We start from the raw sequence: 26,791 nt of genomic DNA on the forward strand, positions 1-26,791 counted from the left end.
TACAAAGATCTTGTAAGACACCAATGAACATGGCAATTAGGAGGTTGCAGTTGACTGTAAGAGATGGTCAGTGGGGATGGAAGTTCAATCAACAGGAGGTTAAGGACGTGGAGGCTGGTTGTGCAAGCTATCTTGGCAGGAAAGGAGATAGGACTAGGACCTGTGGGTAAGGTAAGATTAAGGTTTTGCAAGGGAGGAGATGCCAAACATTTTTAGATGGAACATGAAGAGAGATTCAAGCGAATGAAAAGAAGATAGTTGTAAAGGTTCTGGCAATGATGACACAAATCAGAGACTGAGCCCACACTGCTGGCAGGAGTATAAATAACTTTTCTGGACGATAATTTGGAAATCACTCAATCATTTAAAAAAGTAAAATTTCCAACCTTTGATTCAGTAACTTCACTTCTGGGATTCTTCTTCCCTGAGAAAACAAGCATGGGTGTGTACACTTAGCTACAGGGATGATGTTTATCAGTCTGTACTTAGAAAAGCAAAACAGGGGTGCCTGGGTGGCTCAGTCGGTTAAGCGTCCGACTTCGGCTCAGGTCATGATCTCACGGTCCGTGAGTTCGAGCCCTGCGTCGGGCTCTGTGCTGACCGCTCAGAGCCTGGAGCCTGTTTCGGATTCTGCATCTCCCTCTCTCTCTGCCCACCCCCCCCACCCCACTTCATGCTCTGTCTCTTTCTCAAAAATAAATAAACGTTAAAAAAATTTTTTTTTAAAGAAAAGCAAAACAAACAAAAAAACCAAACCAAAACAAAAAACAACCTAAAATGTCGTAAGAGGATTTTTTTTTTAATTTTTTTTTTCAACGTTTATTTATTTTTTGGGACAGAGAGAGACAGAGCATGAACGGGGGAGGGGCAGAGAGAGAGGGAGACACAGAATCGGAAACATGCTCCAGGCTCTGAGCCATCAGCCCAGAGCCTGACGCGGGGCTCGAACTCACGGACCGCGAGATCATGACCTGGCTGAAGTCGGACGCTTAACCGACTGCGCCACCCAGGCGCCCCTAGTAAGAGGATTTTGATCAGTTTATGGTACATCCATTCAGTGAAATGATGCATAGTCATTAAAAATATACTGATAAGATATGAAATGGAGAGAATACAACATTTACAATGCCATCCCATTTTTGTAGAAAAAAATGTTTTTATATGCAAAGTCTGGGAAGACATACACTGGAATATTAACAGTAGATACCTCCGGACAATGTGGTATTGTGAAGTTTTATTGTTTATTTGCACTTCCTAAAGTTTATCATGAATAGGAATACCTGAATAAAGAAAACAATTTATAAAATCACATACACACAGCGAGCCCATTTATATGAGTTTAAGAACAAACAAAACTTCTATGGTGAAAGAAGTCAGAGTAGTGGTTATCTCAGAGGTGCTACAGACTGGGAAGACACACAAGAACTTTCTGAGGTAATTAAACATCCTTCATCTCGTTTTTGGTGTACACATAGGCAAAATTTTATCAAGCTGTGGATTTAAGATTTGGGCATTTTACTGTATGTAAATTATATCTCCTTCAAAAGAAAATACACCCACAACACAGAAGGGAAAGAGGAAGCAGTTAACATCACAGAGCAATTTTGGGGTGAAAAAGGAAGATGATGAAGTTCTGTGACAAGATCTCAATTTTCTCAGGAAGTAGGCTGTTTTGTAATGGGCTGTGAGTGAGGAAGATGCAGGTGGGCTTGGATTGAGAAAGGGGACACAGTGGAACAGTGCCTATGCAGTAGAAATGCGTGGGGAGTTTCCTAGGGCTGGATCACAGGAGTGGGCATCAATACCCAGGGCTCCTCAGTTTACTGTGGTATATGCCAGGACTCTGGCTTAAGGAACAAGAGGAGAGAAACCAAATGGTTCAGTTTCACTTCGTTAATTGTGACAGCGCTGGACTGTCATAGAGAGGGGGTAAAAAGCCAACAGAATTCTAGCAGGGAGAACTGGGAGGAGTGGAGAGGGACAGAAAGGCCTTGATGGCAGAGTAGAGATAGCGGAGTGGGAGCACTAAAGGCTGTGGTCAGAAAGGGTTTAGTTTTGAGGTCCTGAGGGTGAAACAGTTCAAAGTGGAAGCCATGCTCAAAGCACAGCACAGCTGGGAGGGACAGGAGCAAAGAAAGCAAACATTTACCAAGCATTCATCTTCCACCACCAGGCACTTCACAGGTTATCAGGCCATTTAAGCAGCACCTGAACTTTGCAAGGATGCACCACCATGATGTTTATAGATGAGGAAACACCCTGAATCAGTCAGTCAGCAAGCAGCAGTTTCAAATCCAGATTGGACTCAAAGCCTCTACTACATTCAGCGGCTACACAAGTCAAATCATAAGCAATAGGACCAGAACTTTAGAGAATCCACATACGTAGATATAAGAGTCACCCAGGTTGCTGGTGGAGAGGAAAAGTATCAGTTGTCAACATCTGGGGGAATGTCCAGCAGCAACCAGAACAGGAAAAAGCCCAAGCAGGTGGCCCATGCTTTGGGAGCATTGTCCTGGAAGACAGTGCATCAGAGTGGCAGAAGAGAAATAGAGATCCATACCCTGGTTCAAAGATTCGAGAGAAAATGAGCAGTATTTGCTTAAGGGTTGTTTGAAGTGGTGTCTTCAAGGGAAAATCAGGTTTCAGCTTAAAGAAACCCGGGAGTTTGGGGCATGATTCCAAGAGTTACCAAGAAGGGCAGACAGAAGAGGGGAGGAGTAGGGTTGGGAGAGGGAGGATAGGCTCAGCACTGTGTTGGCAGGACCCGAAGTCATGAGGAAAAGACTTTGAGGGCTGGAGGCTCCACTGGGGTAAAAGCACATGGAGTTACAACTGCAACACCAGAAGCATGGCAAGGAAAAGTGTCAGGCATTACCTGACTGACCATAGGCAAAGCTTCAACTTAACCCCTCCGCTTTAACCTCTCCTCCCTTTATCTAGGGTGAATGGTTAGCAGTGGGCAAGCTACAGACTGTTTTGAAAACAGTAATAGGAGCTATTACTTACCAAACACCAATTGTATGCCAGGTTAACTCTGCAGTAGCAATTCACTTAATCATGACTGCAGGGCTACAACCTACCCCCTTTTTACAGATGATCAAACTGAAGCCTAGAGAGTTGAGGTTACTTGGCCAAAATCATGGCCACGGCCAGGATTTCGAACCAGGTGTATCTGGCATCAAAGTTCTAATCTTCCTTTACTCTGTTCATTGATGGCAAAAATTTTATACATAAGCTTCACAATCGTGAAGTGTTCATTTTTAAAAATGGATTGACCTAAGGTGAACAAACTCTTCTTGCAGACTTACTAGACTGAGCAGAAGACGTTCTAGTTCAGAGGTACATTAAAAATAAAATGGAAGCCACACATCTTTGGATAAGCAACAGGGCAGATTCTGAAGGTAACAAGAATTCATAGCTCACAGGAGTAAGTTCTTTGCATGAAGTCAGACAGTGGGGAAGAAAAAGGCAAATAACTGAACCTAAAACTTCCTCTCAGAAATTAAAATACAAGGGTGTCTGGCTGGTTAAGTTGGTAGAGTGTGCAGCTCTCGATCTCGGGATTGTAGGTTCAAGCCCCAAGCTGGGTGTGAAGTTTACTCAAAAAGAAAATTAAAAAAAAAAAAGAAAGAAAGAAAGAAATGAGAATACAAGCAACAATACCTTAGGAGGGGAGCTCCAATAATAGTCCAGACTTTGTCAGATCAAAGGTGACTCTTCTTTAGGGACTCATTCGCAAGGACGTAGATCTGTTCTAGCAGGAGATGTGACATCCCTTATGAAACCGACAGTTACAACTGCAAAAAAACATTCCTTCAAAACACACTGCCATGGAGAAAGGGAACAATGACACCTGTGTTGGGCCCTTCATATATATTTGATTTAATCTACAAACCCATTCCAAGATAGACAGTGTTAACTTCATTTACAGTTGGGGGAAACTAACGAACTTGAAGCCACAAAAGGCCAAATTTGAACCCATATCTATCTGCCCCTCCTACCTATCCACACTAAGTTGCCTCTTTTCACTGGAATGCACTACTGATTTATTTTAATTCCTTGCTTCTCTTTGATTCTCCCTTGCCTCTCAGCAATGCAATATCCTGTTCCCACCCCCATGGTTTCCCAAACTTTCCTTCATGAAGACAGAAAATATCTACCACATCTCTCTTAAACAGAAAGACCCAAAACTCATTATATTTTGTTATAAAACATTTAATGTTAACCTACAATACAATGTAAACTTTTATGAAAAAAATTTAAAGTACACTAGATTTCTTCAGTAAATTATCACGTAACTATTCAGGCGCAGTACAAGTTGGGGCACTGCATCCTTTATGGATGGATTTCCTGTTGCTGCGTTCCTCACAAGTCCTAAAAAAGCCAGTTGTAAAGTGGAGCTCCTTGTTCAAGCACCAGATAATACTCCCCTGATTTTGCATTCTGGGGTTATCACTCCTTCCCACAGTCATTTTCTGAAACTTTTTCCTTGGCCTTGGCACCATTAGCAATTTTCATAAAGACTGCTCAGTTGAAGATTATAGGTTCTTCTTCTTTTTTTTTTTTTTTTTTTAAGAGATAAATATTCTCCTCTGGCCATTTTTTATCCAACCATCATAGTGGAAGCAAGCAAGGACAAAGTATTTGCCGCAGGAAATTCTGCAGAAGTGGAAGAAAAGACCAGAGAGGCCCCACTGAGGCTGCAAAAATTCAACTGACTCCAATTGGAGGTCTTTGCTTGGTGATTTCCCATGGTTATTCAGCTGAATCTATTTCAGTTTGGGGCGTGCAGAACAAAACTTGAAACAGGTGTCTTCGTTAGGTTGACGACTTGCTGTCTGAACAGCTGAAATAACCAAAGGTGATTTGGAAATGAGCAACTGCTTGCAGATCATCAGCTTCTCAGTATTTTCTCCCTTGCAGGTCCCATTGAGTTCTCTGAGGTCCTTGGGAGTAACATACAGATTGTACTGACTTGAAGTGATAAAATGTGCATCCTTCATGGGGGAGGAAGGGAGATGGCACCAGGCAGCAGTCCTAGGGTCAGCAAGGAGACAGGAATGGGGTCTGAGCAAAGCAGGCCTGTTTCAACATGGACTAGGAAGGAACATGTGCTTCAGATAAAACTTCTTGAAACCTAAAGTAAATGAGTAGGCAATCCCAAGAGCTGTACCGACATAGACTTTTTCTTAATATTCTGGCATCTGACCTCCTTCACTGAACAAGTTTTGAAAGGGCAAGAGGCATAAAGTGCACACTGTAGAATAAGATGCAGACTGAATTAAGGAAAAAGATTTACAACTTTCCAAGGAAGCATAAGCAAGACAGTACACCCAACCTAGAGAAGGCCCATAATACCCTCCTCTCCTATGTAAGGCTAGGGAAACAGCTATGAATTTGACAGGGAGTGAGGCTCTGAGTTAAGTGGAAAAATTCCTCTTTGCATGGTTGTCAGCAGGAAGCGGACGTCACATAAAGCTAAGTGGAGAATATGGTTTATCCTGGTATTCACTCCAGATACATTTTATACCAACAGACAGTGATCTTCTACTCATCTGGCCCTGAGGCAGCTAGGAGCAGAATTAAGTTTTCCTATAGATGGTGTTCTAGACACCTGTGCCAAGGCCACTGGGAAATTCCCAGGCTCCCCACCCTGTCCCATGGTGTTTATCCCAACCACTGAGGGTTGCAGAAAATAGAAGCCACATCACTGCTACCTATAAGAGTGGCCCTTAGATTTTAGGTAAGCAAGAGAGAAAGCCTTTGGAGACCGCAAATCTACCAAGTTATGCTTTATTTTGATATGAACCCCCAGCCTCACAGCATGCTAGGAACTACAGTTACTTTGGTAGCTTGCTGTGTTACAAGTCTGCACCAGTCTAGCTGTAGAACACTTTGGAATATTTGCCAGCTCATGCTGGCATCTATTAATACATGGCCTAACCCATGTACCCATTACTAGAAACTCAACCACAGAAGAGACATCCAGAGGTTAAAAAGCCCTATTACTTAAACAGAGCAATAGAGGGAGAGGATTAAAAACTGCCTCTAGCAAGTGGCTACATTAGAAACTAAAATGTGCCTTCCAACAACTTGGAAGTTCAGGAGTTTGGTCTTGGCTCCCCTCAAAGTCTCTAGTTCTAACCTTAAACCACCATCACCACCACCACCACCACCACCACCACCACGACCACCACACTCCCACTGAGACAGGCAGGGCACTCTCATGGGGTTCTGCTGGTTCTACCATAGGCCCTGCTAGTCCTTTGGGAAGGCACCAAGCTTGGCAATTCAGGAAAGCTCAGGGATGGGCACGAAGAGCATGCATGTGTCAGAAGAGGAATGAAGAGCTGCTATCCTTTGGTTCGGATCCCATAATAACCACCTGGTACAGATTCCAAGGGAAAGCTGCAGTCATGTGTATAGGTGAGTATACACGGGAGTTCACACCACACGTATGGGTATATCTGTCTATACATAGCCTTTGCAGGGCAATGAATCCAGATTTCCTCCCCAATACTCCAAGTGGGGCGCACAGGTGGCAAGAAAGGACAGCAAGAGTTGGACCAAAAAGAACAACCTCTCTGGGAATGTGAGAGGGACAATGGCAGAAATAAGCACAAACCAGCCCAGGGCACCTTTATTATACTCTTGTGGGCTAAGGAGCCCAGGGCATGAACTCATAGGTTTAAGAATTGGCTCTTTATCAAATAAAGTTAAGGAAAAAAAAAAAAACAAAACAAAAAACAACAAACACCTACGTCAGCCTCATTCCTTTGGTCATTACAAAGCAACAGAAAACATTTAAAAGTTATTCATAAATGGTGGGAAGTTCAAGGAACATCTCTGTTCTGTGCCTTCTCTTCCCTCTCTTCTCTGGTGATGGGAGAAGCAAGTCCTCAAGAGATGCTGCAGTAGCTGGTTGATGGGGAGGTCTTTTCACTTTTATTTTCCATAAAAGCAAGAATGAATGAGAACTAGTGAGAATGTCCCCTTCCCCAGCTGGGACAATGACTGGGTTGGAGGTGAAGAGTCTCCTTTCGTTGGAAGGTGCGTGGTGCAGAGGCAGTAGGGAAGGGTGGGCTTGCCGGCGGGAACATTCATTGCTGACCTCGCGCGCACACACAGGTGGTGACTCTTTTAGGCAGCATGGTTTCTGATCCTTCCTTAGGATGCAGCAGTCTTTTAAAAAAAATATTGTATTATAATAATAATAATATGAATTTCTCTCTCTTGTTTTTTTGTTTTTGTTTTTCCATTTCTTTTAGGGATTAGGGTAGGAGGGGAGAGGAAAAAAAATGTCATTCATCTGTAAGGTCCTGAACAAAGAGAACCTCTGTGTGGCTGAGTCCGGCCTCCTGCAGCGTGGGGGGGTTGGGCCACTCCTCTGAAGGGATGCAGGGCAGCACCCGCCGGGGAAAGTTGGCTTCAATCTGAAACTTTTCTGGGCTTTCTTTCAAGGAGAATAAGAAGTCGTGGATTACCTGCAGATCATACAGGAAAAGGGTGGTGAGAAAGACAAAGACAAACAACACAACTATGAAATCAAATATCCCTAGCTCTCTCCAGGATGACTCTGAGATATGAAGTAACCACATTACAGTGGAATTCTATTGTGAGGTCCTTCCATTTCACACAGCAAATACGTACGGCAGTTCTTTGAAGAGATTACACAGCCAATGCCAGTCCTACTTCTGAACTGATTCATGTTTTTTTTTGTTTTTTGACAACTTGTTTGCTATAAAGCTAAAATTTTTTTACTTAGAAATAATCAGAGGGGTGCCTGGGTGACTCAGTCAGTTAAGCGTATGACTCTCGATTTCAGCTCAGGTCACGAGATCAAGCCCTGCATTGGGCTTTGTGCTGAGAGCGTGGAGCCTGCTTGGGGTTCTCTCTCTCCCTCTCTCTCTCTGTCCCTCCCCTGAGCACGCTTCTTGCTCTCAGAATAAATAAATAAGCTTAAAAAAACATAGGCGCCTGGGTGGCTCAGTCGGTTAAAAGTCCAACATTGGCTCAGGTCACAATTTCACAGTTCGTGGGTTCGAGCCCTGCATCCGGCTCTGCACTAACAGCACAGAGCCTGCTTCAGATCCTCTGTCTCCCTCTCTGCCCCCCGCTGCTGTGCGCACGCGCTCTCACGTGCTCTCTCTCAAAAATAAACATTAAGAAAAAAATCAGAGAGTTACAGAAACAGAAGTACAGAATTTTTTTCTTTGAACCAGTTGAGAGCGAACTGCCAACCTGACGTCCCATCACCCCCAAAATACTTGTGCATGTCTTATAAATAGGACAATCTCCTATGTAACCATAATATAGCCCTGAAAAAAAAAAAAAGCCAGGATATTAACTGGCACATTATTGTTGTAACATAATATATATTTATTATTAAAGTTTTCAAGTTTTGCTAGTTGCCTTTAATAGCAAAACGCATCAAGTTTAGGATTATGTGTTCCATTTCATCGTCACATCTTCTAAGCCTCCTCCTCTAGTCTGGAACAAATCTTCAATCTTTCCTTGACTTTCATGACCTTTCACTTTTTAAAGATAACTGGTCACTTATTTTGCAGAATGTTTTCTCAATTTGTTTGCCTGATATTTACTCATGATTAGATTCTAGATGTGTTCTTTGGAGGGCGTGTTACAGAGATGCTGCTGCGTTCTACTAAACGCATCCTACGCAGTTGGAGCACAATTCCAATCTGCCCCAGTGCCTATAATGTGCACTTCGATCACTTCATTAAGGTGGTGATTGCCTCTCCACTGTCCAAATTCTTCTTCTCTTTGTAATTAAAGAGATTCTGTGGGGAGGTACTTTGAAACTATAGTCATAGTGTTCCTCAAACTTTCAACTTATTTATACTAACACAGAGTCATGATTTCCTACTTTAATAGGTTATAATGTTATAATATTCCTTTTAATGTTCAAATTGTTCTAGATGGAGTCAGAAGGAGTCCAATCAAGATGGCTTCTGTGTCTTTATGGCAAGTCTCATCATTTTTTGAATAATTCCTTGCCTTCTGGCACAGGGTATTCCAGGCTGATCTTGTGATTTCCTGCCCCAGCTCTGGAATCAGCCATTTCTCCAAGGAGCCCTGGTTCTTCTTAATGGACAATGGTACTTAAAAGCCACGATCCAGGTGTTAGGTATGTTCATTGCTATTGGGGTGTTTCTGCTCCCAAGCACTCTCTGTGTAAAAAACTAGAGAATATGTGAATATACATACATACATTCAAATCTATATTTCTCTCTATATATGTACACAGAAAACCAGGAGTTTGCTTCCCCCTCCTCAAACAGTTCTGGCTTTAACACCCCACCCCACCACAGGCTACTCAGGCTCTGACTTCTGTGCACTCCTGTCCCCACATGTGGACACTCTCTTAATTTGGTCAAGATCTGACACACTCCATGTGGACCTGTCCTCTGTGAGAATGCCCTCCTCACCCTGCTCTGACTCTGATAAAATAAAAGTAAATTCTTAATGAGAAGTAAGGTGACATCAAGAAAACTCAAATTACTAAACCCTAAAATGTGAGGTACCTATAGAATAAGCCACCTTTATCATCCCCAGTCTCTGGATGCCACACACATTAAGAACAGGCACACTGGATCCACTCTGTGGCCCACTTTATCTAGCATGCTACTTCTACCAAAAAAGTCTAAAGGATGTGTTGTGGAGGGCACTGCTAACCTCTTTCTTTCAGGTCAATCCCAAAGATCAGGAACACAACACTCAAGTTACCCTTACTATTTTGAGGGAAGTTACATCTCATAAGTTTGTTCCCTTCTGTGTGAAGCAGTCCTTTCTTCATGTGTTTTAAACTGACCTCTTTAGAGCTTTTAAGAGGCTGCATACTTCATACATAACATACATACTCTAGAATTTACGGAGTAAATCCATGCTCTTCTCTAAATCCACTCATGATTTTATAAACTCCTCATATTTTAATCTATCAATCTCGATCATTTACAGTTCTTGTCTCTCTTTGCAATTTCCATTAACCCTCACTCCCTTTTTATCTTGAGGTGCATCAGACATGTACCAAATATTACTGTTATGAACCCAACATGGGCTTGAGAAGGGTGAAACAATATTTTGTTTCCTTTTCAATCTGGTTTGAAAATACTTAATCTGGTACAAAATGGGCATTTTCTGTTTACCACTAACAATGGACATCACCTCCAGAGGTCACTTTTAGTTCTAACAGATAGAAAAATGAATCCTGAGTATAATTTGGGTTCTAATAAGTATTTAACAGAAAGTCAGCTGCCACTTGTCTGCCCACTCATGAGACCTGGAGATTTTTCTATAGTTTATCCTTTTTTATCTTAGCATTTTACTATTATCAATAGCTGAGCTTCGTGCAAATGAAGTGTTTCACTGAGCATTCACTCTTTGAGATTATTTACAAAGGGCAAAGCTCACAGGAAGACCAAAGTCTGCAAGAGCACAAAAACACTATAAATCATTACTCAGTTATATGTTAAAAACTCCATGAATGTTAAAGGCCCATACCACCACCACACTTCTCCTTTACACTTCTTTCCCATCTCTGAGTCTTGTCCCCACCTATGACCAAGTATTTCTCTCAGTCTGAGGTTTTTGTTGTTTTTTTTAAAATAACTTTTACTGAGCACCTATTTAAGAGTCTTTAAGGATTCAATAGTTAACAAATGGGTTGGTTCCCCTTCTACCAGAAGCCTATTCTGTTCCACAATTCTAACAGATTTTCCTCCAAAACTCTCAAGAGAGTTAATTTTTGTTAGGTTTTTCACATACATAATGTGAGTTTGAGGAGGAGAAGCTCCACAGGGTTCAGGTGTACTATGATGTGAAAGTGAGCATGGTGACAAGCCAAAATCCATATGCAAACCATTGTTAGGAAACACATCAGGGGAAGGGAATGAACATTTAGTGACCACCTACTACATGGTATGTAGTATGTGAGGCTCATTCATATTATCCCAATTTAAAAATCAAAAGTTAGCGATGTGAGCACCTTCCCTCAATATAAATAAATGCATGAATGAGAGACAAACAGGAAAATGAGAGAGCTGCTCACTTTTCTTTCGCCAGGATTCCTCCCAACTTTTTATCCTGCATTAGCGGAGTCTTACATTCCCTACTAGTCATAAGCTCCGTGAATTCCAGAACCATGTCTCACTCATCTGTATAATCCTTAGAGTGTCTAGAACAGTGACTGAGGTATCTTTAGTTTAAAGTTATCGGAGGGCAGACTATACTTCATTTAATGAGGAGGTATCTGAGGCCCTGTAAAATATTCTGCAACTTGTCCAACGTTCTTTACTTAAACAGGAGAAATAATAAATATGCTACCCAGGCTCACTTGACTACAATGCATCCTCATTACTATTACATAGTTTATTCTTGACTACTTCGAGTGATCAAGGAAATGGCAGAATCTACTGTAGTTGGTAAATCTGGAAAGGCAACATACCAACTCTCAAGGTAAACAGAAACTTCCTTTTGGTTATAAATACCAAAACCAACAGTTAGCATTTGAGTGCTTACTAAGAGCCAGGCACAATGTTGAGCCCTTTACGTATGAACTTAATCCTAACAACAATCCTATTAGAGAGTACCTAGTATTATACCCATTTTATAGATGAAGAAATTGAATCAAGGAAGTACACTGACCAAGAAAACACATCTCTAATCTTAGAAGCATGAAAATTTGATCCTCATTCTGTGAGACTCTAAGAGTCTCTGCTCTTAACGATTTCCCTACAGAATGACAAACACTATTTACCTTTAGATACCAAATATACAAGGCAGCCCCACAAAGTGAGGTTCCTGTGGACTAAATGGACAGGAATGGAAAGTGACAACTGCATGCAAACTGTACATGCATTTATATTCAGATGTGTAAGGTCAGTGGAGATAGAGTGAGGGGTTCTAGTGGGATTCTGAAGCCAACGTGAACCAAGCAGCGTGGAAGAGCCTCCCACCTCAAATATACAAGTCTTTTGTGGAGCTTCTTGGTAAGGTACACTTTTTTCTTAGCAGAGCTCAAACACGAAAGAAAACCATAATAGCGGCTTTGAGTTGGCAGCTAGAACTGAAGGAACCCAGTGGTTCATTGCACTCTTCTCTCTGTACACCCCTTCCTTCCCTGTTCATCAGCCCAGCAGATGTGCCAACAACACTCTCAAGACTCCTTAAAAGCTTCCAAATCTATAGCCCAGACCCTACATACACTTTACACAACTTAGGCTGTCCTTACTGTTAGAGACTGTGAGAAGTGGAATCGTCTCTCTACTCGAGAATCATTGGGTAATTTGAAAATGATCTTGACACTCTCAGGGTCATCAGGGGAAGGCTCCGGGGGCAGGCACTCCAACTTCCTTTCCTTTTCCTCTTGTAAATTCTGTATAGACACAAAGCAAAATTGAGGCTATGGCTCCAATAGGGAAAACAGAAAACAGCAATACCATCACCATGTAGGTTTACTGTGAGGCCAGAAGAAAAATTAATGACTAATATCTAAGACAAACTTCTTGGGAAAAGTCAGAAACACCCAAATTCAAAGTAGGATTGCATCACATGTATTATATATTAACTATGTTAGGGCATTTATCTATCCAAAAAAAGGCTTTAAAAATGGCTAAAAGGGGTGGCTGGGTGGCTCAGTCGGTTAAGCGTCCGACTTCGGCTCAGGTCATGATCTCACGGTTTGTGAGTTTGAGCCCCGCGTGAGGCTCTGTCCTGACAGCTCAGAGCTTGGAGCCTGCTTCACATTCTGTGTCTCCCTCTCTCTCTGCCCCTTCCGTGTTCATGCTCTGTCTCTCTCTGTCTCAAAAATAAATAAACATTAAAAAAAAAATTAAAGGAAAAAAAAAGAAAAAAATGGCTAAAAGACACTGGCTATAATCAAGTGGCAATACATGATGAAAGAAGATCACGAATGAAATGCCTAATTAGCTAACACTGGTGCTAAAAAAATAAAAACTGCTGAGTTAACAGCATTTTGACTGCTTGTTATCCATTTATGCTTACTTTTCATGGAAGAGAGTTGTTTTGCCTTTTACTCACTGTTGTTTCTGTTTTAATAAACAAAAAAATTTTTTAAAACTAATTTTTGTGAAAATGCAGTAAATATAAAAATGACAAGGAGTGGGTAGCTGGCTAGCTCAATCAGTAGAGCATGCAACTCTTGATCATGAGCTCAAGCCCCACAATGCATGTAGAACTTAACTTACTTTAATAAAATGGCAAGGAGAATTAAAACACCCACAAATCCCATCATCTTCTAGTTTTTTTCCTTTCACACTTAAGGCCACTTTGGGAATCACAAGGAGTAAAGACAGGTTCATTACCCGCCGACGTCTCTCCTCTGCCAACTTTTGTTGTTGTACTTCCTCTTCCTTCCGCCGTTTCCGTTCCCGCTCCTCCCGTTTCTTTCTTTCTTTCTCCTGGTCAGCCCTGAGAGAGGCCAGGTAGGCCTCATCCTGCTGTTGTCTCAGCACCTGGGTCTGGTTTCGTTCTTCCCTGTGGCCAAATCATAAGCACAGAAGGAAAAGAGCAATCTGTTTTTTTCTTATATTTTCTTATATTGAAATTTTTTGGGGGTAAAAAGGTGACAATCTTGGTAGGTGAGTATTTCATACTACCATAAAGGATTCCAAAGCAGAGTTGGCAGAATCTGAACAAGCCATCTTTTCCCCAGTTTAATTTGGCAAAAAAAGAACTGGCAAGCTTTTCAACTTCACAATTAAAACTATTCTGTTCCTCAATTCTAACGAATCAAATAGTATTATTGTTGAAAAGCAATCATCAAGATCATGTTTTACAAATAATACCCTTTTGAGTTACTGCATTTTTGTATATACTGCTTTCATAAAACCAAAAACCACATCCGTGGATCTCGTAAGACTCAGAAAATGGAGAAATATCTTTGTTCAGAATTCTACTAGGAGAAAATATTGTAACGTTCTGGTGTATTTTCTATTTTCTCTCCCAAAAATTGTATATGTACGTATACATAGGAGTGAAAGAGAGAGAGAGAGAGAGAGAGAGAGAGAGAGAGAGAGACCATAAAATTATAAGAAAATATACCAGAATATTAAAAGTTGTGGTAGGATTATGGGTGATTTTAAATTTCTTTTTTGTGCTTTTCTGTATTTTCAAAGTTTTCTACAATTAACGTATAATACTTCTGTAATGGAGGGAAGGGTTTTAACAATTCCATGTATTTTATATTTAAGCTCCTTATATCATGGTTCAGCTATTTTAAATGACATGACATATATATTCCTGAGCCCAGACTCTTGTCTTTATTTGGATTCACATCTCCAGGAACAGATGATCTGATGGGAGAATTATTTAGGTCAAAGTACATAAGTATTTTAACACTAAATAGACAAGGTTTTCAAAGTTGCTTAAGACAGAGAAGTCAGGATCTATGGAGCCCTGGGTCAGCCACCCAAATTTACAGCTGGTTTCTGCTTGTTTCAGAGAGGAACTCCTCTGTACCTTTCAAGGCGTTCTGACACCAGGTAAGTCTGGTTTGCATCCATGATAAACGTTAACTGGTTAATAAGGTCATCGGGCTGAATAAGGCCTTCTAGCCGTCCCACCACAGTCATCCTCCGATCCTTCAGCATAATCATGGCCAGGAATGGATAGGTGTTCTCTCGTAAAGCCTGTGACACTGACACAAAGAAAAGCCAACAGATTACGGGCAGCCCTCGGGAAGAACCAGATCAGCTCTTAGACTTTCCACCATGAGCAAGAGAGAACTGTTTTAATTCCACCTGGGAAAGAAAGGAGGTGTCATTTATTCTCTGCATACCTTTTTTTTCCTCCTAGTTTCTTAACCTTTGTTGTTGGTATATTTTCGTGTCCCTATTTCCAGGTAATCTGATTAGAATAGGACAGACTTTTGTGGTGGGGTGGTTGTCATGATGATGCTAGGGAAGACTGCAGAGGTCAAGGACAGTGTCTTTTTGATAGGTAGGAAAGGATCTATAAAGAATCTGGCTACTGCTGAGCATAATTTTTCTCCATGTTGGGTATCAAGCCTAAAGCAAATAAGACTGCAAATCTCAGTTTTATACTACTGGTGATTAACTCCTATCATAGTCTCTGCCTTTTCTTCCTCTTATTCAATCCCTTCCTTACTCCTTTTTTCATGTCTCCCTACCTTGCCCTCCATTAAAAGAGCTAGTTTTTCTGTTCCAAAGGAGTTTAGAAAGTTGGTCTTCCAAATAACCAATATTTTACCATAACAGAGTTTTACTTATGTTTTTCTTATGGTTTGAAAGAGATTTTATAAGCATCTGTAAAAAAATATCCTTAGACTCTTTCTATTCACTACCCCCACCCCAGAGCCATATTAGAACGGCAAAATGCACCCTGTAGGAATTTATCAGAGGTATAAATACCAGTTAGGGGTAAAGAGTCAGATTCTAAAATGTAGGCAAAACATCTTTGATTCACTGTGCTAGGATCTACTAGCACAGTGCCTGGTCCACTAGCATATACTCAAAAGCTGCCGAACAGAAGCAACAGTAAAGTAACTGTATGTTTCTTCACTGGATACCTTTACATGCTATACTGACTTCTAAAAATACTTATCTCCATCTCCAGGAAAGAGTTACTGTCAACAAAGATCTGAACTTTCTGAATCCCTATCAGTACTCAGGGTACTCAAACAACTAATTCATTGTATAAGAAGCTCTGTTAAAACTGCTGCTGCTGAGAGTAAACTCCTCACTAAAAAGCCATTTAGATTAAAAGCAAGTTTCTGCACAGGACTGGGTGTTTTTAAAACTAAAACAGGCCCTGGAGCACCTGGGTGGCTCAATTAAGCAGTTAAGTGTTCAACTTCAGCTCAGGTCATGATCTCAAGGTTTGTGAGTTCAACTCCCGCGTCAGGATCTCTGCTGTCAGTGCAGAGTCTGCTTAGGATCCTCTGTCTCCTTCTCTCTCTGGCCCGCCCCTGCTCATGCATGTGCTCTCTCTCTCTCTCTCAAAACTAAACAAGAAGACATTTTAAATAAATAAATAAATAAAATAAAACAGGCCCTGGCAATGGTTACTTGTAAATAAAAGGCTAAGAGTCTGAGAGACGGAGCTTGCTAACTGTATGATCTTTGGTCAGTGGCTTAAACTCTCTGAGTCTGTTTCCTAAACCATAGATAATACAACCCCCATATCTCAGGATTACTGAGAGGATTAAATAAGATAATGTATACTAGCATTATGTCTACCACAGAATAATCATGCAATAAATGGCATGTTTTTCCAGATTATTCTAAAGATAGCTCAACAATCTCAATGAGGAAAAAGAAAGACAACTTACCCCTGTATCCCTCAGGTTTATTTGTGGAGCATGCCCAGAAGAGCATCCTAGTGTTTATTAGGGAAATAACTTCAGGTGCACAGAGTGTGTTGCTGAGGAGAGGGATGAAAAGGACATGAGAAGAACCTGCTTACTACAAAATATCAGCAAAAAAACACAAAAAAAAACACAAAAAAACAAAACAAAAAAACCGATCAATCCACTTACCGACAGAACTCATCAGAGTCCTGGTGATCATCTCCATGAAGATAAACCAAAAGAAAGCGAAGTTCTCGCTTGGCATCATTAAGTGCCTGTAGGAGACAGAAGACCACCAATTATTATGATGACTGTGCCTTGAGCTTTTAATTAGGCTAAGGGAACAAAAGGAGAATGAGGAAAAATGGTGAACAAGAAATCAGATTCCTGGGCTCCTACCTTCACACCCCTGGCATTTTTCCCCCTACAGAAAGTCCACGCTAACAAGCTTTAATGAAAAGGTTTTAGTGTTGTTAGGATTTAAACTGTATTAGGCACATGACAGTAGACAGGCTGACAAAGAAAAGTCCCAACAAATCACAGAAGTCAGCTGTTCCCACAGTCTAAAGGAAGATAAAAACAGAAGAATCTGACCACGTGAAAAGGGAGGTGAGAATTTTGCCACTTTACAGCTACAACATCTCTGTACATAAAAAATACTGCAAAGGTGAGACTGATCCCAGGCCACATACCGAGCAGGCACGAGAGACTGGGGGACCCAAATGCATTCTAAAGAGCACAGGATTTAAAAGATCTTCAAAGACAAGGCTAATGTCCAAGATTCCTGTGTATGCTTTTTCATTTGCTTAATCCTGAGCACATTACAATTCAGTAAAGATTTCCTGAATGACCAATGGTGATCTATCCTCAGGATCATAGCAAAGAGGGTGCAGGAGAGGTACCCATCTCATTCACATCTGCATTTCCAGCATTGAGCACACTGCCTGGGCATATAGTAGGTGCTTAATGCTTGTTGAGTAGGGTAGTAGTAGAGCCCCTGAGGAGACTATAGAGAAAAAGCCGATATGGGAGACTCAAAGCAGGAAGTACGAGAAAAGTATTTTTCTCTTTCACCAGATAGATTCAGGAATTCTGGAGGCTGCAGAATAGAACCACTGTTTGGGCTATGTTCACAGTGTTATTTCTACATTTTTCTCTGGCAAACTAGAGATATGCCTAACACCCATAGAAGTCTTAATTTTCACCCCCTGAGAGATAACAGTCAAAGTTCTGTGTGGCTTGGGTTGAAAGAGATGTGCTGCCTTGAGGCTATGCTCTATGCCCTTGTTCAATTCTGTGAGGGATCAAAGATAACTTGGGCTTTGCCTTCAAGGGGATTATTGTCTGCTATAGGAGATAAAACACAAATATAAGCAACCATAATATAAGGAAAAATGTGAAAATGCTTTAAGTTTCAAAAAAACTATGATAGCACCATAAGAAAGATTACTATTTTAGACTGCAAGGTAGGCCAGGGTAGGGCACATCAATCAGAAAGGATATAAGAAAGGAGTGATATGACCTAGCTGAAGGATGGGCAAGCTTCCATTTACCAAAAATGTGAGGAAGGCATTCCAGGTGGAGGGAAAACCAAAAGCAAAGGCACAGAGGTAAAAAGTACAGAGTATGTACAGGAAATGGTTTAGCTGGAACCTAGGGTATGCAGAAACAAGTTATATAGGAAAGACCTCCAAAGGAGGTTTGAATTAGATCAAGTAGGGTTGGCTTTTTTTTTTTTCTATAAGCAGTGAAGAGGTATTTAAGGTTCTTGAGTAAAAGAATGACATGATCAGTGCTGGGCTATGCTTTCCTTTGTGGATATAACCATATCAATAAATTGGCATCTATATGGTTCGTGGCACTGACCTGGCTGTACGTTCCCTGGTAGAAGACAGGGTGTGCCCTCCCATATTTCTCTTCAAAAGAGTGCATAAATGAAACAATGTCCCCAACGGGGTCAGTGACCCGGCTGCGAGGGTCAGGCCGTATAAAACGAAGAGCAAACCTGGGGAGGAAGGAATAAATATCACATGAATCGGCTTACTGTAGTGCATATGGAGTGGGCCAGTTTGTAAAGATTCCTACAACAGAGCCAGAGGCATGGCAGCAAAAGGAGGTGAAGGGTTTGTGAGTGGACCATCAAACCCGAGAGTATAGTCTGGCTCAAAAGGTGCAAAGCAGCAAGTGTTGTTCCATTGCCTGTTCAAGACGAATGCAAACTGCTAGGATTATAAATTCCAACACTGGTCTAAATAAATCCTGCATGCTTTTTGCAGAAAAATTCAGGACTAGAAAAATTGGGAAAGAAGACACAGTCCAAAAAGATCACAGGTCAGGCTGTGCCCCCAGATTTTCTAGAATGGCACTGTCTAATAAGGTAGCCACATGTAGCTATCTAAATTTAAAGTTAACTAAATGAAATACAATTTAAAATTCAGCTCTTCGGTCTCGCCACATTAAGTACTCAGTAGTCATGGTGGCTTGGTGGCTTGGTGGTTAGGTGGCTTCCACACTGGACAGTACAGATACAGAACGTTTCCATTATCACAGAAAGTTCCATTATCACAGAAAGCAGCAGTTCTACTGCTCTAGAAAAGAGCGCTGTCTCTTTCTTGTTGTCCTACTTGCCTCTTCCTTTCCTTTCTGTCATCCTGGGATTTTGAATTTTTAGTGCATACTCCCAAGCCATTCAAATTATGGTCAGGCTTCAAACCCGAACTTGTGCTCATGATTTACTTGCTTTTCAAGGGGTCAAGTAAAGTCCTGCTTAATGATTTATGGTTGATGGCATCCATGAAGGAAGTTTATAAAACTAATCTAGAGTACACTGATAGATTTGGCACCTGGCAGCTATTGTCAAGTTAAGGGTGATACCACACATCTGTTTCTAAAGAGCCTATCTTATAATTATATAGCACCATTTATTTAGCCTTTGGGTTTCCACAGAAGGCAATGGACACAGTTCTGATAAGTCAATGTGCTACATAACATTAAACAAGTTGCTTGGATGATACAGTTGCATTAAAATTAGTGACACATGCCATGCATATTTTTTTCCAAGAAAAGCAAACAATATTCACAGATTTTCAGCACAGAAAAGGCAACTAAACTATGACACTTTCCTTACCCAATCTTGAGCCAATTCCTTAGCCCCTCAAATTCCCCATGTGTATACAATTTCACTTGGAATTTCTCCTGAGTAATCAAATCAAATTCACTTACACAAACATTCCAGAGCAAATTAAAAACAAATGTAAGAAGTTGTATATATGTAAGGGAGTGGTTAAAAATCTTTTAAAAGATTGATGTTTTGATAACTTTCACTGAAATTAAGTATTTAGGACTATCTTATTAAGTTAAGTTTTCAAATTTTGATGAATGAATGGATAAAGGCTGTAACTTTTTTAACTGTAATATATTCTCATGGCCTACATAATTCAGGATGATCAGCTTTTTTTAAAAAAGATCTCAATTCAGTCTATTATGATTTTAACGGTTTATATGTGTCCATTCTCAAATAAAACAGGATGCAAAGAGTACCAACTGATTAACTGATAACCAATAAGAACTTTGCTAAAGCAAAAGGAAGCCATTAAGCAGGCAGACTCCTAAAGCACCAAGTAGTCTTATCTGATCCTTGCACTTCTACACCTGCTGGGTCCTCATCTCCAGCCTCTGCTCCCTAGAGCAAGGCAAAGCTATTCCATGCATCAGGGGAAGCACAGGTTGCCCTGTATGCAAGGCCCAGACCACATATTCCAGCTCCATCGGTTGGCCTAAATGCCCATAAAACATTTTAGTAGTTCCCCATAAAGCCTAGGTGTGGGTTCATTTACTACTTGGTTATAGACCAGATGCCCCACGACTAATGCCAGAAACCTGGGCTCCTTTGACATTTTGTAGGCCTGGCCCCTCTCTGTCTTCCAGTACTGAGCTCTCTGAATGGCACATGAAGGAAGTGAGAAGAAAAGTGAAAGTGTAAAGCAAGGGGGTATATATATGGAAGGGTGCCAGTGCCAGCAACCAATGAGCTGTCAGGACAGAGGGGAATGTACAGGAGTGTCCAGAGAGGTAAAAGTGTTGTGGAAGATGTAGAGAAAAATGGGTAATCTAAGAGCAAGAACATTGTTTGGGATTATGAGTAGTCAGATATAGTTAGATGGTTTAGGGTAAAAGTTACAAGGGGTGTGAAGCTGGTAGATAATGGTGGTTAGAAAGAAAAGGGTGTGAAGATTCACTAGGGAATGTAAAGGTGACAAACATGGTGGGAAGAGGGAGGATAATGATAAACATAGGTAGACTGATCTTGAGAAAGATAGGCAAGACTACTTTACAGGGTTACTTTAAAACAGTTCCATTTCACAACATCTATTATGTTTGAACAATTTAAAATATTGTCATACTACAGTATTAGAGTGTTCTGAAAGAGTATTCAATCTGATGATCAATTGGCAAGTCAAAACTGACAAAGCATAAACCTTACTATTCTGGTCTATGTTTCAGCTCCAAAGTCTACCCTATTTCTACTAACATATAAATACAAATGTACATACCTAAATATATCAAGTATTGTGTAATAGGTAAACCGGAATGGAAGCATTATCAAGTAATAACCCCATCCAAGCAGCCCCTGAAATTCCAAAAACAAAGTTAGACACCATTCTCTCAATCTCTAATACTCCGCAGATGGCTAGTTCAAATTTTCACTCTTTTTTTGTTCTTTTGCATGATTCCTCCACTGCACTATTGTTCCCTCTTCCTGGTCACGTCATCCTTCTTAAAGACTTATTGCCTTTCATCTCATTTCATCTAATACTATCATATTTTTATTTTATCACATAATTTTTGTATTAAATCTGCTTCAGTGCTTCAATTCTGCAACTATTTATATTGTCAAATTTAATTACAAGTTTGCCTCCCTAAATCATAAGTATTCATTCTTTCCTTTAAAAATTTTTTTTTAACCTTTTTATTTATTTTTGAGACAGAGAGAGACAGAGCATGAACGGGGGAGGGGCAGAGAGAGAGGAAGACACAGAATCGGAAGCGGGCCAGGCTCTGAGCCATCAGCCCAGAGCCCGACGCAGGGCTCGAACTCACGGACCGCGAGATCGTGACCTGAGCTGAAGTCAGATGCTTAACCGACTGAGCCACCCAGGTGCCCCAATTCTTTCCTTTTCAAATTTATACATTAAAATATGGTATACAGAAATAACAATAACCACAATTACTACTTTGGACATTTGTATATAAATGAGAAATAATTACATAAACCACAATTATAAGTCTCCATATGACCATTAATCTTAGTAATAATATTAATTATAATTTTAGCAATGTTGATTATTGCTGTTATTATTAACTATGTAGGGGCTCTATCACTTACAAAACATTTCTTATATGTCACATTGTGTTAACCTGAGACTTTCCCTGTGTCTATGGCCAGGGAGCTCTGGAGCCCCATGGCTGACATAAGAGTCCCAAAATAATGGCGGAAACATTAGACATATACAGAATTTCTTGAGTCATGTAACTGCTCTAGGAACTTGTTTTCTTCCACTTCAGAATACCCCAAAGCAACTACTTAGAAACTCCATTTTTGAAATGTTGTCAAGTACTCCACAAAAAAAAGTATGACGGGGTGCCTGGTTGGCTCAGTCGGTAGAGCGTGTGACTCTTGATCTCAGGGTTCTGGGTTTGAGCCCAATGGTCAGTATGGAGACTGCTTAAAAACAAAGTCTTACAGTGTGATAACGGAGTAAATTCTAACTGCTGCAAAGTTAAAGTGAGTGCTTTCTTGGAATTCTAAATCCAAGTGTAAGAGTTTGAGTGTAATTCCAAGAGTAAGAAAGAGAAACTCTAAAAAGTTCTCTAGAGTTCATCATCACTATACATATCTGACTTTCCTAATTAGACTATGAGAACAATTTGAAGGGGGAGGACTGGCTCTTATTCATATCTGGATCCCCAACAGCAAAATACCTGGTACACCGGAGCATTCTTAAATGAACCACTTATCACCTCCCTGCTACTAGCCCTTCAAGATGAATTTTAAAGATATGGCTAAGGCTCCCACAAAGATTCCAAGTAACTTCCCTAGAAGTAGCTTACAATTAAGTAAAATGAAGCAACAAAGAATCCAGTAAACATTTTAACTTAAAATGGAAAGATTTAAGGGTGCCTGGCTCAGGTGCTAGAGCATACAACTCTTGATCTCATGGTTGTGAGTTCGAGCCCCACGCAAGGTGTAGAGATTACTTAAAAAATAAAATATTTTTTTAAAAAAGTGATAAATCTACTGAACATGCAGCCAACATTTTCAGACATGTAAATAAAATTGTGTACTCAAATAAGGTGCACAAACTTCAAATAACTAACAAAGAGCCAAAAATAAAATTAAAAAAAAAAAAAAAGATAGTTACTGTATCAATTAATTGAAGAATCAAGTGAAGATGATAAACCCAACATATCTACCAAGAAGCCAGATCTACCTAATAGGTTTACATTCTGAATATTTCCTTTGCTCCTATCATACAGAGATCAACATAACCTAGTGAATGGACTTATGAAACAAACAAGGGGGAAATTCCAGCTATAAAATAACTTGCCCTTGGTTGTGGTCTTGAGACAACATAGCTGTAGATCCTGTGGTCAGCTGTATTAACTTGCAAGGGTCGGGATGGAGGTGGGTTGAAAACACTTGGTACGCCCTCTTGTTCATTCAATCGGTCCTGTACAGCAGCCTGAGAAGAAAAAAAGAGCAGCAAGAGTTTCAGTGTTGCTCAAATCAACCTAAAAGTAACACCATTGCTTGGTACTTCAAAACAGGTTATATGATGAGTATATCTTCATAGACCTTTAACTTGCTTTGCTGGGAGGCAATGTGTAGTGATGGCTCCAGAATTCACAGTAGAGGAGTCCAAGAAATTTATCTGAAAGCTCCATTTGTGCAGTAAACACAACTGCTTTTATTCAGATGGTATGTATTATTTAGAGTGGTTGGGATCCAAGGTGCTTCACTGTGTGAAGGAAAGCCATCCACAGAGAATACAATGTAGGAAGTGCCCCTAGAGCGGTCTGATGGAGCAACTCTGATGAGCAGTGTTTGGTGGAGGGCTTGGCTTTGGAACAGAAACTTAGGTCTGAATCTTAGCTCCACCACTCACAATAGTCACTTGGCTTATGAGCCTCAGTTTCCTCATATGCAAAAAGGAGGAACAGTATTTCTCAGGGTGAATTTGAAAATTTAGTAAGATGTACATACATAAAGATCCTAATATAATCCTGACAGAGGATATTCAGTAAAACGCCTTATTCTCTTATTAACTCTGCCCCAGAAAATGGATACTTGTCCCAGTGTAGTAAAAAATTTCACTGTGTCCAAAAAAAGATCTGGTATTTGGCTCTGGATTCTGGGAGATAATCTATACCTGATAGGGTAGACTGCCACCCCAGAAAGGTCAACCATGGGGTTTAGGGTGGGGACTGTGGGTAATGCAGTATCAGTTGACCTGGAGACTGAGTTCAATCATAGGTAATCAATCAAAAACAATTATACTCTGTAAATAAGACCCAATGAAAACTCTGGACACTGAAGCTGAGGTAAGCTTCCCTGACTGGCAATACTTCATGCATAATGTCACAAATCTTTGCCAGAAGGATAATGCATTCTGACTGCATGAAAGAGGAATATACTGAAGCTTTGTGCTTAGAACTCAACATTCTGCCTTACAGATCTCTTCCTTTAGCCGATTTTAATCTATACCCTTTCCCTACAATAAATCATAACCATGAGTATAATAGCTTTTAGTTAACTCTTCTAGTGAATTATCAAACCTGAGAGTGGTTTTGGGAAACTACAGTTGCTGTAAGAAGTGAGGACTTGAGTGTTCTCTCACCGTGATAGTTGGCTTTAAATTTTGCAGTGTGGCTAACGCCAGGCAGTTCTCTAAGTTTTCATATTTTCAAGTATAAAGGCACAATTCGATGTGGAAAGAACAGTCTATCAACAAATGATGCTGGGACATCTGGACGCTAACATGCAAAAGAATGAACTTGAACCCTTAAATCATATTATATACACAAATTAACTCAAAACACATCAAAGACATAAATGTAAGAGCTGAAATTATAAAATTCTTAAAAGAAGACATAGGTGAAAATCTTCATGACCCTGGATTAGGCAATTGTTCCTTAGATATGATGGTAAAAGCACAAACAACAAAAGAAAAACATTAGACAAACTGGGACTTCCATCAAAACTGAAAACGTTTGGGGCACCTGGCTGGCTCAGTTGGAAAAGCATGTTGTTGACTCTTGAACTCAGGGCTGGGAGGGAGTTCAAGCTCCACATTGGGCATGGAGCTTACTTTAAAAACAAAACAACAAAAAAACTGAAAACTTTTGTGCATCAAAGGACACTATCAAAAGAGTCAAAAGGCAACCCACAGAATAGGAGAAAAGATTTACAAATCATGTATCTGATAAGAGTGTAGCATCTAGAATATATTAAGAACCCTTACAACTCATCATCAAAAAGACAATAACCCAATTTAAAAATGGGCAAAAGACTTGAATAGATGCTCTCCAAAGATGATTTACAAACAACCAACAAACATGTGAAAAGATGCTCTATCATCATTAGCCATTAGAAAAATGCAAACCAAAACCACAAGATACTACTTCACACCCACTAAAAGGCTATCATATGAAAGACAGATATTGGGGTGCCTGGATGGCTCAGTCAGTTAAGCGTCCGACTTCGGCTCAGGTCGTGATCTCACAGTTCGTGAGTTCAAGCCCCGCAATGGGCTCTGTGCTGACAGCTCGGAGCCTGGAGCCTGCTTCGAATTCTGTGTCTCCCTCTCTCTGTTCCTCCCCCACTCATGCTCTGTCTCTCTCTCCCTCCTTCAAAAATAAATAAAAACATTAAAAAAATAAAATTTTAAAAGACAGATATTAACAAATGTTGGTGACATGTGGAGAAATTGGACCCCTTATCCACTGCTACTGGAATGTAAAATAGTGTAGCCTCTTTGGAAAGAGTCTGGCAGTTCTTCAAAAGGTTAAACATAGAGTTGTCATAGGAGCCAGCAATTCTACTCCTAGCTATACACCCAAGAGACATGAAAACATACATCTCCACAAAAACTTGCACACTAACGTTCCCTGCAACATTACTGATAATAGATTAAAGTGGGAACAGTCCAAGCGTTTATCAACTAATGAATGAAGATACTGTGGTATATTCATACAAAGGAATATGATTTGACAATAAAAAGGAATGAAGTACTGACACACCATGACGTGGATAAATCTTGAAAACATAATGCTAAGTGAAATAAGCCAGATACAAAAGGACAAATACTGTCTGATGCCTCTTACATCAGGTATCTAAAATAGTCAAATTTTATAAAGATAAAATGTGGAATTGTGGTTACCAGAGGCAGGGAAAGGAGATAATGGGAAATAATCGTTTAATGGGTACAGAGTTTCAATTTTGGAAGATGAAAAAATTCTGAAAACAGATAGTGGTAATGGCTGTACAATAATGTACTTAATGCAACAAAATTGTAATCTTAAAATGATTAAAATGGTAAACTTTTGCAATCCCTATCAATATAACACCAGCATTCTTCAAAGAACTAAAACAATTCTAAAATTTGTATGGATCCAGAAAAACCCTGAATAGGCAAAGCAATCTTGAAAATGAAAACCGAAGCTGGATGCGTCACAATGTCTCACTTCAAGATGTATTACAAAGCTGTAATCATCAAGACAGTATGGTACTGGCACAAAAACAGACACTCAGATCAACGGAACACAATACAGAACACAGAAATAGATCCACAAACGTATGGCCAACTAATCTTTGACAAACCAGGAAGGAATATCCAATGGAAGAAAGACAGTCTCTTCAGCAAGTGGTGCTGGGAAAACTGGACAGCAACGTGCAGAAAAATGAACCTAGACTACTTTCTTACAACATACACAAAAATAAACTCAAAATGGATAAAAGCTCTAAATGTAAGATAGGAAGCCATGAAAACCCTAGAGGAGAAAGCAGGCAAAAACTTCTTTGACCTCGGCTGCAGCAACTTCTTACTCAACACCTCTCCAGAGGCAAGGGAAACAAATGCAAAAATGAACTATTGGGACCTTATCAAAATAAAAAGCGTCTGCACAGCAAAGAAAACAATCAGCAAAACTAAAAGGCAATCGACAGAATGGGAAAAGATATTTGCAAATGACCTGTCAGATAAAGGGTTAGTATCCAAAATCTATAAAGAACTTCTCGAACTCAACACCCAAAAAACCAAATAATCCAGTGAAGAAACTGGCCAAAGAAATGAAGAGACACTTCTCCAAAGAAGATATCCAGATGGCCAACTGACACATGAAATGATGCTCAACATCACTCATCATCAGGGAAATACAAATCAA

The 26,791-nt window shown here is 40.2% G+C and overlaps 1 protein-coding gene across 1 annotated transcript in view; it reads right to left on the bottom strand.

Moving 5' to 3' along the window:
* Positions 1-4,202: 4,202 nt before the first annotated feature.
* The window catches only part of FAF2 (Fas associated factor family member 2), a 77,373-nt gene continuing 54,784 nt past the window's right edge, over positions 4,203-26,791 (bottom strand). The window contains exons 3-11 of the mRNA XM_047090837.1: positions 22,957-23,091; positions 20,902-20,978; positions 18,215-18,353; positions 16,538-16,623; positions 16,331-16,422; positions 14,500-14,677; positions 13,344-13,515; positions 12,251-12,394; positions 4,203-7,487 (exon numbers count right to left, since the gene is read on the bottom strand). Of these exons, the coding sequence (XP_046946793.1) occupies positions 7,305-7,487; positions 12,251-12,394; positions 13,344-13,515; positions 14,500-14,677; positions 16,331-16,422; positions 16,538-16,623; positions 18,215-18,353; positions 20,902-20,978; positions 22,957-23,091 (1,206 nt within the window). The 3' untranslated portion in view covers positions 4,203-7,304. The remainder of the gene's footprint in view (positions 7,488-12,250; positions 12,395-13,343; positions 13,516-14,499; positions 14,678-16,330; positions 16,423-16,537; positions 16,624-18,214; positions 18,354-20,901; positions 20,979-22,956; positions 23,092-26,791) is intronic.

This window comes from Lynx rufus, unplaced genomic scaffold (assembly GCF_022079265.1).
Source record: "Lynx rufus isolate CCGP_SWC_20201006 ecotype Redwood Valley unplaced genomic scaffold, mLynRuf1.p SCAF_1, whole genome shotgun sequence".
Taxonomy (NCBI): domain Eukaryota; kingdom Metazoa; phylum Chordata; class Mammalia; order Carnivora; family Felidae; genus Lynx; species Lynx rufus.